General features: G+C 42.7%; 1 protein-coding gene across 1 annotated transcript in view; it reads right to left on the bottom strand.

Moving 5' to 3' along the window:
* Positions 1 to 1,365: 1,365 nt before the first annotated feature.
* NCAN (neurocan) overlaps positions 1,366 to 17,531 on the bottom strand; it is a 325,807-nt gene continuing 309,641 nt past the window's right edge. Inside the window, exons 9-13 of the mRNA XM_063954781.1 lie at positions 12,774 to 12,932; positions 5,323 to 5,405; positions 4,046 to 4,190; positions 3,102 to 3,284; positions 1,366 to 2,437 (exon numbers count right to left, since the gene is read on the bottom strand). Of these exons, the coding sequence (XP_063810851.1) occupies positions 2,205 to 2,437; positions 3,102 to 3,284; positions 4,046 to 4,190; positions 5,323 to 5,405; positions 12,774 to 12,932 (803 nt within the window). The 3' untranslated portion in view covers positions 1,366 to 2,204. The remainder of the gene's footprint in view (positions 2,438 to 3,101; positions 3,285 to 4,045; positions 4,191 to 5,322; positions 5,406 to 12,773; positions 12,933 to 17,531) is intronic.

Here is a 17,531-nt window from a genome sequence, read left to right as displayed (position 1 = left end):
ATATAGATTGTAAGCTCCACTGGGGCAGGGACTGATGTGAATGGGCAAATATTCTCTGTACAGTGCTGCGGAATATGTGTGCGCTATATAAATAACTGGTATGCTTAGAAGAAGGTAATTATGTTCAGACATATATTAAGGTACTTTTCTACTTTCTAGATTATCTTGTATGTTACTGCATCTTATACTTAATGTGTTATAATGTTAGATTCCATTAGTAGAGATGAGTGAATTTAGTTTTCGTTTTTCTGAATATTGCTGGTGTCTGAACAAATCATGGTTTATTATAAAATGTGTTCTGACATCACCAATAAGAATTCTGGAAAGACACAATGACCACTTTCTCTAAGGTAAATTTAATAAAAAATAGAAAAAAAAGGAAGTGATGTCATAAGAAATAAGCCATGCAGTTTATGCAGTTCCTTCATGATTTGTAGTGTATAAAAAGTGAACAACAGGGTACAAAAGTAAGGAACTGCTCTACAAATCAAACGGTGATGCATTTACTATCCTGTATCAATGGATATTAGACAAGGGGACTGAGCATAATCCTGAGTCCCGAGAGAATGGTAAAGGTTGTGTTAAAATATTCCTCATGTACACACACAGATATATAAACAGATCCATAAACATGTACCCACTCACACATAAACCCACACAGCTAAAGTAACAAATGATTAGCAAAGGGAACAGCAAAAACTAGGGGAACAAGATTCCTAACACAAAACTACACTACATTTCATCTGTAAGCAAACAGTAATAATACCAAAACCAAACCCCCTACCCCTATCCTGCCCTTGCTTTCCCTCTGTGATCTTTATACCCTCTACTTTCAGAACCTACAATTTTTACAGGTTGTACAATGGCACCAGTAGAAGAAGACGTCTTAAGTCCTCTGCCTTCATTGGAGCTGGTGACAAGAAAACATTGCTCTACCACAAAGTTGTGGGACAACAAAAACAATATTTCTATATATTTATATAGATAATAACCAATTGTGAGTGACAGTTATACAAAATAAGAGCAGTCTATAGCGCTTCAACTACTAAAGAAGGAAAAAACAGCACCACACATTGGTTTAAAATCCTTTTTGGCCAATGCATGCTGGATATAGTAAGTACTGGATAGGATTAAAATGTGTCTCATGTTGTGAGGACATCTTAAATACACCCCAATTCCTTCCTGTTCTACAGGTCTCACTAATGTCAACATGGTAAGTTATTCAAGAACAAATGGTGCCACATAACACCTAGAAAGATTAACACAGCCACCAAAGCCATGCAATAATGAATGCCAAAGACTGCTGCAGAGAATTCCAAAAACTAGGAGTACTCTGTATACTTGTGCAAGACGTTTCCTCAGCGGTGGGATGATCCATGTTTATTATAAAGTCATTTTTATCACTGAATTATTGATGTTTGTGCTGATATACATGTTACATTTATTCCAATTACTTTCACTGCAACAATACTTAGGGGTAAATTTACTAAAAATCGATTTTCATCAATTTTAAATTGATGTTATTGTATAGGTTCTAAATCACACATTTACTAAGCATCGATTTTTGCCATTGCTTAGAAAAAAACTATGTAAAAAATCATCTGTTTAGTAAATGTGTGATTCATACCCTGAAACACAGAATCAATGTTAATCGATTTTCTAGTAAATTTACCACTTAGATGGGTCACATAATATAATTTTCCACATTAAGCTACGTGTTCTATAATTTCAGTAAGTTACGTGTGGGTTTCTTCTTCAAGGACATACTTTCTTCAATAACCCGGTGGCTTCAACTTCTTCTTGTTATTCACACACAAAAAGGCCAGAACGAAATAATCACTTGGGAGAATAGTTTATATGTTGGGACCGATAGCCATAAGTATCGTGAAAATGATGCTTAGTAGTCCTTATTTATAAAGAGGGTGATATGACGATTTGGTTTTCTATTTTTTATAACCATAATCTGGCTATGGATTAAAGGTACTGAACCTGCCTATAACTAACAGCACCAGATTTACATAAGTAAGGAATGATATCTGTGTATTAAATCATGTAATGTTTGCTGGGACTTGTGAACATTCTCAGAAACATCTAATAATGGGACTGGGGTTAAATCTTCTCTTGCATCATGTCTGTTCCTCCCAGCATGGGATGGGTTTGTCAGCAGTAGGTGGAATGCACAGGACTTAATTACTGGATGCTCATTAGTAGTAAGTGTTCTTAGCTCTCCGGTGTCTGTGCTGGTCCTCTTTCTTCCTCTCATGCTGGTCCTCTTTCTTCCTCTCATGCTGGTCTTCTTTCCTCCTCTCACGGTGTGATTTGTGCTGGTGATTATGATGCTGGTGGTGGTGGTGGTGGTGATTGTGATGTTGCTTGTGTGGATGATGCCTGTGCTGATGATGATGGTGATGTCTTCTAGTCCTGTGGTGTCTTCGGGCTGTTAGAATGAAAAAAACAAAAAAATTATCATATTATTACACACAGTCTATTTTGTCTAGGAATAATTGAAACATATTTAGTAAATCTAAGATGAATGGTGGATAGGTAACAGCTATAATAAGAGGGTGGTTCAATAAGTAAGATAACAAGACCTCTCACATTAAATTCTAATTTCCTGCCAGGCCAGAGCTGGTAGACCACTGCTTCCCCTCATGGCCATTAGACTGCGCCTCATATCTGTCATACTGTCCCAACATCAGTTGTAAGATGGCGGGGCTGGCAGAAACATGGTTCTGAGGCAGTATAGTGATGCTAGCCGAGGGGTTCTCATGTTCTGAACTTGAGACAACTTTGGGTACTACAATGTGGGCTAATATGAACTAGGGTTACTGTATAGCATAATGTGAACTGGAGACACTATAATCTGTCACAATGTGAACTGGGAAAGTTAATGTGTCATAATGTGAACAAGGAACATTACAATGTAGCATTATGTGAACAGGGGCCATTAAAATGTGGCATAATGTGAAATGGAGAAATAATAGATGAACTAATCATTGCAACAATGGTTTTCCTTGTATGTATTTTGGAATTCATTAAATTGTTTACACTTTTGTGCTGTCCCTTACATACAACAAGACATATCAAGGGCACACACATACGTTTCACACATAGGATCCGAGGCCTGTCCCATCTTCCATCCCGGTGACATCTGATGGTTGGTATGTGTCGTTGTATAAAGCCATCCTGGCATTGGTAGCGTACAGTGGAATGTATGCTGTATTTATCCTTCTTCTTACCAATAATATGAGCATTTCTTACCATGGGAGGAGAACTGCAAAGCACTGTGGGAGAAACATTTGGTTTGTAGTGTTTTGCTAATAAATTATTTTTTGTATAATAAATTATAGATGCAAGACATATCTAATAAAATAGATAAAATAAAATAAAATTATATTTTTAAGGGATTCATTTAAATGCTGAATCGGGTTTTACAGTATGGTTGATGTTTTTCCCAAATAAAATAAAGGTGACTTGCAGTAAACAATACATTTAGCAACATAATTCCCATTCATATGGATATTGCTTTGGTTAACTCTAATTGCATGTTTCCAAATCATCACCCATGAGAGCATCTGAAAATTATTGCATGGCTTTTCACTTGTGGTAGTTTGTCATCTCATCTTACTGCAGAATATGGGGGGTATTCAGTCGTTGCCGTTTTTTCCGTACAGGAGTTTATACAGTAGGTCGAATTTACTTTTGATCTATTCAATGGCCATGTCATTTTCTGGAGTGGTTGAAAAAAACAGCACGGGCAATAAGCACGGTGATTGGCGAATTTGCCGCTGATCCACGTGTTTTGGCGAATTCTACCCATTTTTTGGGTCCATTTTTGCTCATGCCGATTCGTCCACAAAAAAAAACAATGAAAAAGCATGGGTTAAAAGTGACTCAAAAATGGACGAACAGTCGAACACACCCTCAACTGAATACACTTACGTCACATTAGTGCCGTTTTTCGGCTAGCCGAAAAAAGCGGCACTAAATGAATACCCCCCTATGTCAGAAAGATTATAACAATACATCACATTGAATTTCTTACCTGTCCCTTTCTTGCAGATGTAAGGTAAGTTGTAGTTACACGGGACATCATTCCACTTGCCCTCCTCATGTGAAACCAGGACCACACAGTCCTCTCCTCCAGCAAAGAAATTATCAGGCTGTTGGTCTCGCCAGCTTTCATATTGCTATGATGGAGATTAACAGGAGAGTGAATGCCTTGATATTTGCTTTATGTCATGTATAGAAGGAACCTAATAACTAGAGCACATTATTACTGTACTATGTTCAGCTTACCATTATAACTTCATGACTAGGTTGGTGTACTGTATACAACTCAATAACAATGTCAGTATGATTAATTTTTAACTGAATAGGAATTCTCTGCTGTTAAAATACAAGGTTCCAGATCACCAACAGTGATTTATTGAACAGAATGGGTGATAAACAGTTCAGCACTCTTCAGTAATACAATCTAAACCAACAGTTCCCTCAAAGAACCCCTGGCAGAATATCACTTCTTAGCCTAGGAGCAGGTAATCTCTTCTCCAGCAATAAAGAGTCGCAGATAAATATCCTGATTCAATGTCCCAAATCCAATATAATGTGTTCCACAGCAGACCCCTGGCAGAACTCTACCTCCTAGCCTAGGGTCAGAGGCTCTTCTAACCCTCAGCCATTACAATAGCCCAATTTTATCAAACTCCTAATCCCCCCTGTGGGAACGCCCTGCCCAGGGGGAGTTACCAAAGGTTCAGATTGGTGGGATCTTTGTAATAACCAGCCCTCATTACCTCCCCTAAGTGTCATATCTCAGGTGACACCCTGCTGGGACTGACTCCTGGCTGCCTGGAATAGTTTACTGTTGGACAATAGGGAATAAACAGAAGGAACAATGGTACTTTAATTTACTCAACCTTTGAGTGTCCCCTGTGGTTGAAGTAAACAAAGATTGCTTCTATTATACAATGGTCTATGATTCCTGACCTGATAATCCAATTATCGATGTATGGACTTGTTCCCTTTATGTAAACAATAGAAATCTAGGGCTAACATAAATACATCACTACAGTGCAATAAATATCATAATACAATTGTATATATTACCGATATTAAAGCTAATTCGAACACAGTATGGGGGTGGGTAGCAACATGCGATGGAGAATGAACAAACACACAAAGTGAATATAGATAGATATATTGGGGGACATGGGGATAAAAAGTAAATATTCAAAAGGCTTTGTTCAAGTGGGAAATGAGGCAATTATTAATTTTCACAGTTTTATAATTTCTTCACATCTGCCATTCAAGCAGACTCACCAATGCAGTATTATCTGTCCACTGGAAATCTTGTTCTACTGTTCTATCATTGAGACCAATCCAGGTGTTCTCACGACCAAAACCTTAGTAGGAATAAAATGATAGCACGTTATGAATAATTATTTACTGTGAGGCACATACTGTAGCAAACCCTTATAAAAAGAAATAATAGGTCCCAATGCTGAGTTGAACATGAATCAATAGTAGATACTCTCACATTTGCCCATGGGCAGAGTTGTATGCACCTTTGGGGTCCACCCACACATATACATATGCTTGGTTGGCTACGCATCATCATCATTAGTGCACACTTGCACCAGCCTATTCTTGGTGCATGCGATACACTTAAAAACAGAAATATCTGCACTTACACCTAATGCTGGGCATACACATGCAGATAAAATGTCTCTCAGACCTACAGGCATTCTCATCAGCGGATATCGAGCAGTGTATGATCACACAGTATCTGCATTCCTCCCCTGGGGAGGAGACATTTCTACGTTCCTCCACTGTGTACAACAGGGAAAATATCGGATGGTCAGGGCAGGGGCAGCATATTATTATTATTATTACATTTTATTTATAGGGCGCCACAAGTGTTTCGCAGCGCCGTACAAAGGACAGTACAGGGAGACAAAACTTAGCATAACAGTAAATAAATAACAAAAATGGAGTGCAGGTAACAAAGAGCAACACAGTTCTCAAAACATAATACAGCTTAGATGAAAGTAGCGAAGGAGTAATCATTGTACTACTTGGGGCTGGCGGCCATAGATAGAGATGAGCCTTTACCAGCAGGAGAGAAAGCAGGTAAAGATGGTCGCTGAGTGAAATGTGTCAAGAAGAGGGTTTAGACAAAAGGAAAGAGGGCCCTGCTCTGAAGAGCTAACAATCTAGTGGGGAGGGGCAACAGACAGATGACATGAGGTGCAAGCAAGCAGGTAGAAGCCTGATGGTGGTATGCGAGCAAAGCAGAGATGTCCAAGGCATGGGGCAGGGGGATGGAGGAGCAGCCTAAGGACTAGGTTATGCATTGGAGGGGTACGCTTTGATAAATAGGTGGGTTTTCAATGCCCGTTTGAAGCTTTGCAAGGTCGGGGAGAGTCTAATGGAGCGGGGGAGCGCATTCCACTGAAGGGTGCAGCACGGGCAAAATCCTGAACTCGTGCATGGGAAGCAGTGACCAAGGCAGAGGAGAGGCGACGGTCATCAGCCGACCGTAGTGGGCGGGAGGGAGTATGAAGGGAGAGGAGGTTGGAGATGTAGGGAGCAGTGGAATTAGAGATGGCCTTGTATGTGAGGGTGAGGAGTTTGAAGAGGATTCTGTAGGGGAATGGGAGCCAGTGTAGATTTTGTTGAAGGGGAGTGACAGATGTGGAGCGGCGGGAGAGGAAGATGAGCCTAGCTGCAGAGTTGAGGACAGATTGGAGGGGAGCGATGTGGGAGCAAGTGAGGCCAGTGAGGAGCACATTGCAGTAGTCAAGTCGTGAGATGATAAGTTTAGTTGCACTCTGGGAGAGAAATGGCCTGATGCGAGCAATGTTGCGTAGCTGGAACCGACAAGATTGCGCCAGAGCTTGGATGTAGGGTGCAAAGGAGAGGGAGGAGTCAAGATGATGCCCAGGCAGCGGAGTTGGGGAACGGGGGAGATGATAGTGTTGTCAACAGTGATAGAGATATTTGTAGGGGGTGTTGCTCTGGCTGGGGGAAAGATAATAAGTTCAGTTTTATCCATGTTGAGCTTCAGAGAGCGCTCAGACATCCAGGAGGAGATGGCAGAGAGGCAGCTGGAGACCTGAGAGAGGACAGAGGGGGACAGATCAGGAGAGGAGAGGTAGAGTTGTGTGTCATCAGCATAGAGGTGGTATTGAAGGCCAAATGAGTTAATGAGCGCACCCAGGGAAGAGGTGTAGAGGGAGAACAGAAGGGGGCCTAGGACAGAACCCTGAGGGACACCAACAGGAAGGATGGAAGGGTGTGAGGTGGTTCCGGAGGCAGACACAGAGAAGGAGCGGTTAGTGAGGTATGAGGTAAACCAGTCAAGGACGGTGCTAGAGAGGCCAACATTTTGGAGTGTGCGGAGGAGGAGAGGGTGATCCACGGTGTCAAAGGCAGCAGAGAGGTCCAGAAGGATGAGCAAAGAGAAGTGGCCCTTGGATTTGGCCGAAAGCAGGTCACTGGTGACTTTCACCAGGGCAGTCTCGGTGGAGTGGAGTGGGCGAAAGCCAGATTGTAGTGGATCAAGGATGGAGTGGTCAGAGAGGTAGCTTGTGAGACGGCTGTAGACCAGTCGATCAAGTAGTTTGGAGGCAAAAGGGAGAAGAGAGATGGGGCGGTAGCTAGTGAGTGATGAAGGGTCGAGGTTGGCTTTTTTGAGAATAGGGGACACCAGAGCATGTTTGAATGGTGAGGGAAAGATGCCAGTAGAGAGCGATAGGTTAAAGAGGTGAGCAAGGTGGGAGCAGGCAGTGGGGGGGGTGGGAGCGGAGAAGACGGGAGGGGAGGGGGTCCAAGTGGCAGGTTGTGGGGGGAGAGGATAAGATGAGGGAGTGGACATCCTTGTCTGAGGTGGGACAGAAGCAGGACAGGGTGGGATAGATGGACGGGAGGGATGGTGGGAGCAGGGGGCAGCAGAGGGGTGACGGGAGGAGATGTCATTTTGAATATCCTCAATTTTGGAGATGAAGAAGGAGGCAAAGTCAGTGGGAGTGAGGGAAGAGGGGAGGGGAGGAGGAGGGGGGCGAAGGAGAGTGTTGAAAGTTTCAAAGAGTCGGTGTGGACTGGAGGACTGAGAAGAGATGAGTGTTTGGAAAAAGGATTGCTTGGCGAGAGAAAGAGCAGAGCTATAGGAAGAGTGGATAAACTTGAAATGGAGAAAGTCCACCAGAGAGTGGGATCTCCTCCAGGAGCGTTCTGCAGACCGTGAACATTTTTGTAGGAATCGTGTGAGTTTGGTGTGCCAGGGTTGGGGTTTGGAGCAGCGGAGGGGGACAGATGAGAGGGGGGCCACAGAGTCAAGAGCAGCAGTAAGGGAAGAGTTATAGAAGGAGGCTGCCTGGTTGGGACAAGTCATAGTGGAAAAAGGAGAGAGGAAGGTCTCGATGGAGGACATGATAGCGGGGTTGAGGGACCCGAGATTTGCGTCTGGTGATGGTGGGTCTGGGTGTGGAGCAGAGAGGGGAAGATGAGAGGGTGAAAGAAAGCAGATGGTGGTCAGAGAGAGGGAAGGAAGAGTTAGAGAAATCAGAGAGATCACATCGGTGGGTGAAGACAAGGTCGAGGGAGTGGCCGAGATTGTGAGTAGGGGTGGAGCACCATTGAGAAAGTCCAAAGGAGGTGGAAAGAGCAAGAAGGTTAGAGGAAGCTGCATTAGTGATGTCGATAGGGATGTTAAAGTCACCGAGGATGATAGAGGGGAGGTCGGAGGAGAGAAAGTGGGGAAGCCAGGCAGCAAAGTTGTCAAGAAAAGGTGTACAGCGGCCAGGGGGGCGGTAGATCACTGCCACATGGAGGTGAATGGGGTAGAAGAGGCGGATAGTGTGAACCTCAAAGGTGGAGAAGGTGAGGGAGGGCTCAGGTGGGATGACACGAAAGGTGCAGTTAGGAGAGAGAAGGATGCCCACGCCTCCACCCTGGCGGCCATCAGGTCTGACCGTGTGGGTGAAGGAGAGGCCTCCGTAGGAGAGGGCAGCAGGGGAAGTGGTGTCAGAGGAGGAGAGCCAGGTTTCAGTGATGGCGAGAAGGTTAAAAGAGTGGGAGATGAAGAGGTCGTGGATAGTTGGCAACTTGTTGCAGATTGATCTAGCATTCCAGAGTGCACAGAAGAAGGGAAGAAAGGGGACGAGGGTAATGGGGATCAGGTTATAGACTGTCTGATGCGGCTGACATGCAGCTCCTAATATTGTGAGATAAGTTGTGCAAATATTCTGGACAATTATCTGACCGATCCGCCAATATCAAGTGGTTCACATAGATAATAGTATAATATATGTCCTGCTTAACTCTGTATAACATGCAGTTCTGTCAATATGCTCTCACTGAACTTTGCTTGTGTGAGAATGCACCTTTACAGCCCAGTTACTCCTCTTGAGTCACAAGAGATGGTGTTACGTGGACTACAGTGTGCTATAGGCTACCTGGTGGTTCTTGGTGACGCTCACACAATTACCCTTGCCCAGCAGTCTTTTAGCCTCCTAGGCTTCTCCTATAGCAGCCGCCTTTCTAGGGCGAATTAGATCCACCCCTGTACTGAGATGCCCCCAGGTTTTATGCATGGACAAGGCAACTATTGGAGGCTGGGAAAGAGTAAATTGCAGTATGGTGAGTCGTTCGCTGAACACTACCTAGATACCACTGCACTACACACAGACAGAGATAACCTACCAAATGCATGTGAGTGCAACAATCCACAGGTTGGAATACAAATTTAACACAATCAGTATGTACATGCAACAATGCACGGGGTGTTAATAGCAACACGACTGTATATACATGCAACAATGCATAGGATGATATTAGCAACCAAAAACTGTATATAAATGCAACAATGCACAGAGTGGTAATAATAATTTAATAAATGCGCTAAGCAAGAGTCTGTGTGGAGGTTTTTGGGCAAGCTGGATCTAATCAGCACAATGTACAGACAAGGTGTTTAATTCTCTGGAGTTCACAGGGCTCCCAAATTCTGATAAGAAACAGGAACTATCACTAGCGATTTGGGACTGAACTGGGAGAGAATATAAATGGGCTATGCCCAAGCACAGACCTGATTAACAACTAAGTGCAGCTGCCCTGCTGCACATAGTACAGAAACTAAGCAATGGGGAATGCCTTCTGATTCTAGCATTCCCCTATGCCTAAGAGTGCGGCGACTCCCAGCGCCCGTCGTTAGCCTGTTGCTAGGCGCCGGGCGGGGACCAGGAGACCTTGCACTCAGTGTCCGCCTGTTGCTAGGCAGCAGGCAGGGGTCAGCGGGAGGCACGGCGTCCCGTCTCCTAGGCAATGGCCGGGACGCACGCCTCCCGGCGCTAACAGATCGGTATGACTATCACCCTTACATACAAACAGGTCCAGAGTATGGGATCTATTGATGAAGCAATGAAAAGTGTGGAGAAGTGAGCCAGTGAAGAAGTTGCCCATGGCTACAAATCAGCATTGAAGTAACATTTATAATTTGCATTCTATAAAATTATACAGAGCAGCTGATTGATTGCCATGGTCAACTTCTCCACACTTTTCACTGCTTCATGAATAGACCCCTATGTGCAGTGCAATAACACATAAGAATGTTTCTTACTAATTAAATCTAAATGCAATTAACACAACACAATTAATATTGTATATTCACCTTCATTGTATATTAACCTTTTCTACTAGAGAATGTTTTCTGTAGTTTTATCCTCTAGATGAGAAGAATGATTGCAACAATACAAGCACAACTACATTCTACACCATTCCATTTTTACACCAAGAATAATCCCCACCACCACCACCACCACCACTCTCTTTCTCTCTCGTTCACCATCCCCCTCTCTTGTTCTCCCTCCCTCTCTCACCAACCCTCTCTTTCCCTCTCTCTCCCTTTCTCACACACACTCTCACCTATATTTCTCATATCTAGTTTTATATTTTTATTTGAGTTTGTTTTTGAGTGTTTGGGTAGCATGGACATAATAGAGTCACTATACAATGCCTGCTTGTCACACATACTATTGGTGAAACAATGTGCATCATTTTTCAACTGAAATTCTTGTTTCTACTCCGGAAATGTCCACTTGTATTGCATGGTCAGATAAAAGACTGGCTTAATATTTAATTGTGTTGTTTTCTGAAATACTGAGTAATTGAATGACTCAGAGGAACATAAAGCTCTCTATCAACTATAAAGGCAAATCTATTTTTCTGATGCTTTTGTTACAGTCAAAATAACAACAAAATTGAGACTGAAATGTACAAAAAACAGCTTAAGGGGACATAAAATCAATGATCCTGACTGGCCATAACAATTCACAGACCTCCAGCTAATTCTGCATTTGTGGTTTGAACTCATAGCTGAAGTATTCCCCTTGAAGCAGTGGATAAGACTCCTCCAAGTACATTTGCCAACCTCTTTCAAAAGCTAGACAAGCATTACTGAGTCTTACTTTTCACCATTAAATGTAAACCACGCACAATGTCTAGATGTGCCCACACACATCTATCCTCAAATTATGCCAAAGTATACCATTGGGAACACAATAGACTTTCTATCTAAGCTGTGCCATGTGTCCCAACTCCCGCCACACAGTTTTTTTTTTTTTACCAGATGTGCATCTTATTCGCATTACTAATGCGACAAAAGTACAATACACGAGTATCCAGGACATGACGCTGGCATTGCATGTAGCAGCTGGGTGTGGCTGGAAAGCTAACTTAGCTAAAAGACTGTGTGAATTAATATCAACTCCATTGTGACAAAAATGCCAATCCTAAGTGCCCAGGACACCATAAGTGACTTTGGATGATGCTCAGTGTGACTCAGAAGATAAATTCAGGAATGAAAAAATGTGAATTGGTACTTGCGGTAGCGTGTCCAAGTCACGCCATATGTCTCGCGCCATATGGCACAAAAAACATAGGTATATGAGGAAACATCTGAAGTAGCTATGCCCCTTCTTTCCAATGAGGCTGGGATTCCCATCACCCAATCATTAATAGTTAAGCACAAGATAAGAGTAGGCACAGGCAAATTCTGGGAACAAAGAGAAGGAACAGCACTCCAAGAATATGCTGATAAACTCAATGTGTCTAATAAAGTATAGAAGTGTATATAGAAGAATCAAACCGAGATGTTCTCATAGACAGATAGATAGATAGATAGATAGATAGATAGTTAGATAGTTAGATAGATAGATAGATAGATAGATAGATAGATAGATAGATAGATAGATAGATAGGAAAATATTAACTTCTTAAATTTCTCTGGTGAAATATTTTGATTACTGAAATGACTGCTCAGCTTATGACATGACAGGGAGAACTGTAAGTCTTAGGTTTTGTTTGACAGACATATTATGCCCATTATGTGATGCGCGCCTGAATTAAAAAGCTATTTATGGAAATAATCCAAGAATAACCTGTCCAAGATCTCTCAAAGTGCGCTAACTTTTTATATAAAAATGCGAGCTAAAAAATTTGTTCATAGAAAGAAACATGTATAAAGTTGCTTATTTCATGAGTAAACAACAAGCATTGGAAGATGGAATTGCTGACATTCCCCTCTGCTTTCATCCGAGTGTGAGCTCCCAGTAGGTGTGCCCATTCCTAGTGCAATTTGTTCAGTTCTGATATATATATTTTTTCTTTATTAAGCTTAAAAAAATGACTTGAGAAATATTTATTACTCACTGGTTGCTGCTGTTTGTCATTGATGCCTCATACAGGACTTTTAACATATGTGTGGGTCTGCTTACTGTTTATAAAGGCCTGCTCCTCTTGGGAGTGGATGCTAGTCAGGTGCCCGGCTCTCCGACGGCAGTCTCTTTCTGCTTCCTCCCATGGTCTTCGCTGGGGGAAGAATCGATAACAGGAACCTTGGAATTTGTGCCAGTTATGATCGCATCCCTCTGTGTCTAAAATAGACAGGACAAATAACATATATTATGCATAGTGCAGATGCAGATAAAACATGGATAGTTGAAGTCAAGGGTAAGATATGAAGAAAAACAGAAAGATAAAACACTAAACTGTATAAAAGTGTTGCTATTTAGAGTTATGACTACTGCCTATATTATACTGGATTATGTGTGTACAACGGGCGGTGGTATGGCAGAGTGTAGGCACACACCAGCAACAAACATCCCAGTACTTAACCAGTGGGGAGGTTTATTCAGCAGTAATGTGATTTGGACAGCTGTACTCACAGTTAAGCATAGTCATTGCATGGAGAGGAGCATCTAGGTCACCATCCAGTGACTGCATTTGGGTAGTGGTGTAGGATACAAGTGGTAGTAGCGTCTCTAGTGTCATGGATCAGTGGTAATTCACAGTGACATAGTGACTAGATTGCCCTGTGCATGGGCAGATTTAAGGCAGTTATTCTTTGTTAGTAATTGAAGCCTCCCTAAAGGAGCCACTACGGAGTATACACAGTAGCATTTTCCATCTACAACATTTACACATAGCAATAGCATAATTTCCAATGGGATCCATTCAGTTTGCTGGCTGTCGGGATCCCGGCGGTCAGGGTACTGACGCTGAAATCCCGATAGCCGGCAATGCCGCCAGCTAAAATCCCAGCAAAACACGACTACTCCCACTCCTGGGACACCCATAGAGTGGACATAGGTCATGTGGCAAGCACAGCGAGAGCCAGCAAGGGAACTGTTTGTGTTCACCCCACTGCCGGCATTCTGGCTGGTGGGATACCGCTGTTGAGATATGGACAGTCGGCATCCCGCCCGCTGGTAAATTGTATTTATTCCTTTCCAATTATATCTTGTTGTATTATACACACTCCAGCTCAATAAGTGGATCACTTCCAATAAAAATTATTTACGGGAATACTTCTCTTAAATTAGAAAGTGTCATGTTTCTGCACAAATAGACTGCTCTTTGCATGCTGCTGTTTATGGAGAGATCGGTAATGTGCACCCAGGTAATGATTATCCTCTATACAGACATACAGGAGGTAATATGTACTAATACAAAGAAAGTTAACCAGAAATCGACCATGAAACACCTGCATTTCTACAGCTGCTCCCCATTAACACCTCCAGACAGACACTTCCTGTAAATTTCTTCTCTGTGAAATCCTCTTTGCATTGGCACCTTGACACATGCACATTGTGATCGCAGCACATGAGCAGTCTGCCGATAATCACTCTGTTGCGTGAACATCGACTTTGCATAAAAACATGAATTAGGCTCCAAGTCTCCACTCACTGTACCTGGCACAGCTATGTCAATGGGATACATGCGGCTTGTTGACAATTAGAACATTGACAAGCATTATGGGAACAACAAAACGCAGACACTGTGAAATACTACTTAAGGCATACCTCCCAACATGACCCTCTCCAGGAGGGACAGAATGCTCTGCTCCTGGACTTCCCTCTTACTATATGATTGCCATCACCTGGTGAAGCACCTTTCTTATCCATTAACCTGTGCAACACAGGTGCAGGCAATCAGAAATTAAGAGGAAAGTCCAGGAGCAGAGCATTCTGTCCCTCCTGGAGAGGGTCATGTTGGAAGGTATGCAGTTGTACTGCCGACACATGCAAAATGCTGACTTATTCATGAGCAAGTTGGAATTTCACTTCTCTGCTGGTGATTAAGGGGTCTATTCATGAAGCGTGAAAAGTGTGGAGAAGTGAGCCTGTGGAGAAGTTACTCATGGCAGCCAATCAGCTGCTCCGTACAATTGTATAGTATGCAAATTATAAATGTTACTTCAATGGTGATTGGTTTCCATGGGCAACTTCTCCACTGACTTACTTCTCCACGCTTTTCACTGCTTCATGACTAGACCCCTCAGAGTTTTGTTTTCTTGTATATCTAATTTAGCTTTGTCCTTCATGATTCTACAATCTCCACACTATCGACTTCAGCTTGTTTCCTCTCATATAGTCCTCTAAGGAAGTAGGCAGCTATTATTTACAAAGTTACATTTCTAATCGCCACATCTAAGCTTTTCAGATATTGATAAAGGGGACTATTATTCAGTCTCCATAGAAAGATATGGATCTACAATTGTGATAATTAACAGAGGGATCAAGGCATATATCGGAGGTACCCCATGTTAAATAGCCCCAATACTTGACCAGTTGTGGTGTATCTCTGATCGTTACCAGGTGGGTGGTTCTTTCATGGGGGCAATAAACAACCCGACAGCCAGCCCTGCCCCTATATATGGAAAGGGCTAGCTGTCAGGAAGTTGATTGCTCTCAGGAGAGAACCACTTAACTGGTAACCAGCTTCACACAGGGTTTTTCTTCACAGCAAGTTTGTTGGGATGTTGGTCACTCTCTGTTTGCTGTGTATGAGACGGGAGTAATGTAGCCTCCTCCTAGCCTAGCAATCCCTTCAGAGGAGTGACAAAGAGTATGGTAGATTTAATTAGTAAAGTTTAAGCACTCCTCTTGTTTCATGTGTATAATTCCTTTTGTTAATGGAAAGGGATAGAGAGAAAGAAATGTTATAAGGAAACAAAGGAGTATCACCAATCACAGACAAGTTAAAAAGAATGAGATGCGCAAAAGATAGAAGAGATAAATAGAGATACATTGCACAGAATACATGAATAGAGGAATGAAGTAGGCAAATGATGGATTAGGGAAAAACGGAACAGAAAGATACAATGAAAACAAGTGAAGAGTGAGGAAGAAGGCGAGGAAAAAATACTGCAGCATTTAATAAAAGTGGCATTATAATCCTTTTACACCTGAACTTGCAGATATTTAATAACATTATTAAGACAAAACAACAAAAATGTTGCAAAAAGTATGGGGGTTGCTTAAGTTATCTCCAAAATTCATGCTAAACAATGTGGTAACATATATCACTAAGATTCATAATAAGAAATTCCACTACCACTAAAAAATTATTAGACATATACTGTACTTGTATGTACAGTGTATGAATGCCTGCATTACTGAGCAGCATTATATACTGTAACAATTATAACAATGTCTTTCTAATGGCACTCCAGTGTAAGCCAACTCAGAAACAGTTGTGTCTAAAGTGGTGGAAGGTTTTTCAGCAACATAAATAATATTTTTGAAATAAAAAACAAAATATAGTTGTGCGAACAACCCAGAAGTATATACATACTTTGTATACATACATAGTATACACATTTTGCCTATACTATAAGGGTCATTCAGATCTGATCGCAGCAGCAAATTTGTTGGCAGCTGGGCAAAACCATGTGCACTGCAGGAGGGGGGGGGGGGGGGCAGATATAACATTTGCAGAGAGAGTTAGATTCGAGTGGGTTATTTTGTTTCTGTGCAGGGTAAATACTGGCTGCTTTATTTTTACACCACAATTTAGATTTCAGATTGAACACACCCCACCCAAATCTAACTCTCTCTGCACATGTTATATCTGCCTCCCCTGCAGTGCACATGGTTTTGCCCAACTGCTAACAAATTTGCTGCTACAATCAGATCTGAATTAGGGCCTATATGCGCATATGTTTTCCCCATCTCAGGCGCAAATGAAAAGAGCATCACATACACAGTTCTACCACAGGTTCCATCACTCACACTCACATCATGTTGCAGCTATCGCCTTCCTGGGGAACCCAAACAATTTCTGGAAGATTTTTCTGCCTGACTCCCTCACTCCCTATCCTCTGACATCTCCAGCACTATCATGGGTGATTTCAAAATGCTGTTGATACCGGTAAGAAATTGGCAGACTGTATGCAGTACCGCCGGGCTGCCACCTTGCAATCACTGTGTCCTGGAGAGGAGAGCGCAGCATGCAGCTCTCCTCTCCTGCCCCTCTCCTGCCCAGCAATCAGTCCAGTCTCCTCTTCCTTCAGCAACAGTGGCGTGTATCACAAGCAAACGCCGGTTCATGAGCCAATCAGAGCTCACGGTCCGGCATCAGCGGCTCCTGATTGGCTGCCGGTCCACAAGCTCTGATTAGCTCACGAACTGGCATTTGCTTGTGATACACACCACTGTCACTGTCGCCAAAGGAAGAGGAGACCGAACTGACTGCTGGGCAGGAGAGCCGCATGCTGTGTTCTCCTCTGCAGGACACACACAGTGACTGCAAGGTGGCAGCCCGCTGGTACTGCGTACCGGCTGCCGATTTCTTACCGGTACGCAGTACCACCCTGTACTGCCATACTTGCAGCACTGCTCACACCTGAACCAAACTCTAGAATAGCCCTTGATGAAGTTGTTCCAGCTACCTATCACACTCCACGTAGGCCTAGATGTCAACCATGGCACTCTAAATTAACAAGACACCTACAAAAACTCTCATGTAACGTTGAACATCGATGGCATAAATCTCTTGCCAAACAAACATATTTCCAAACTCTCATCTCTGCTGAAGCCTCTAACCCAAAACAACTTTATAATACATTTATTTTAATTACTTCTCAACCCTTCCTCACCCAGCCCACCGGCCACTATCCATGTGCAAATTCTTGCTTCCTAAATCAAGGACAAAATTGATAAGATCAGAGAAGAAATGGTATGCTCTTCCTC

This window comes from Pseudophryne corroboree, chromosome 1 (genome assembly GCF_028390025.1).
Source record: "Pseudophryne corroboree isolate aPseCor3 chromosome 1, aPseCor3.hap2, whole genome shotgun sequence".
Lineage (NCBI taxonomy): Eukaryota > Metazoa > Chordata > Amphibia > Anura > Myobatrachidae > Pseudophryne > Pseudophryne corroboree.
The sequence above is the reverse complement of the archived record's forward strand: the minus strand, read 5'-3'. Positions and strand labels throughout refer to the sequence as shown.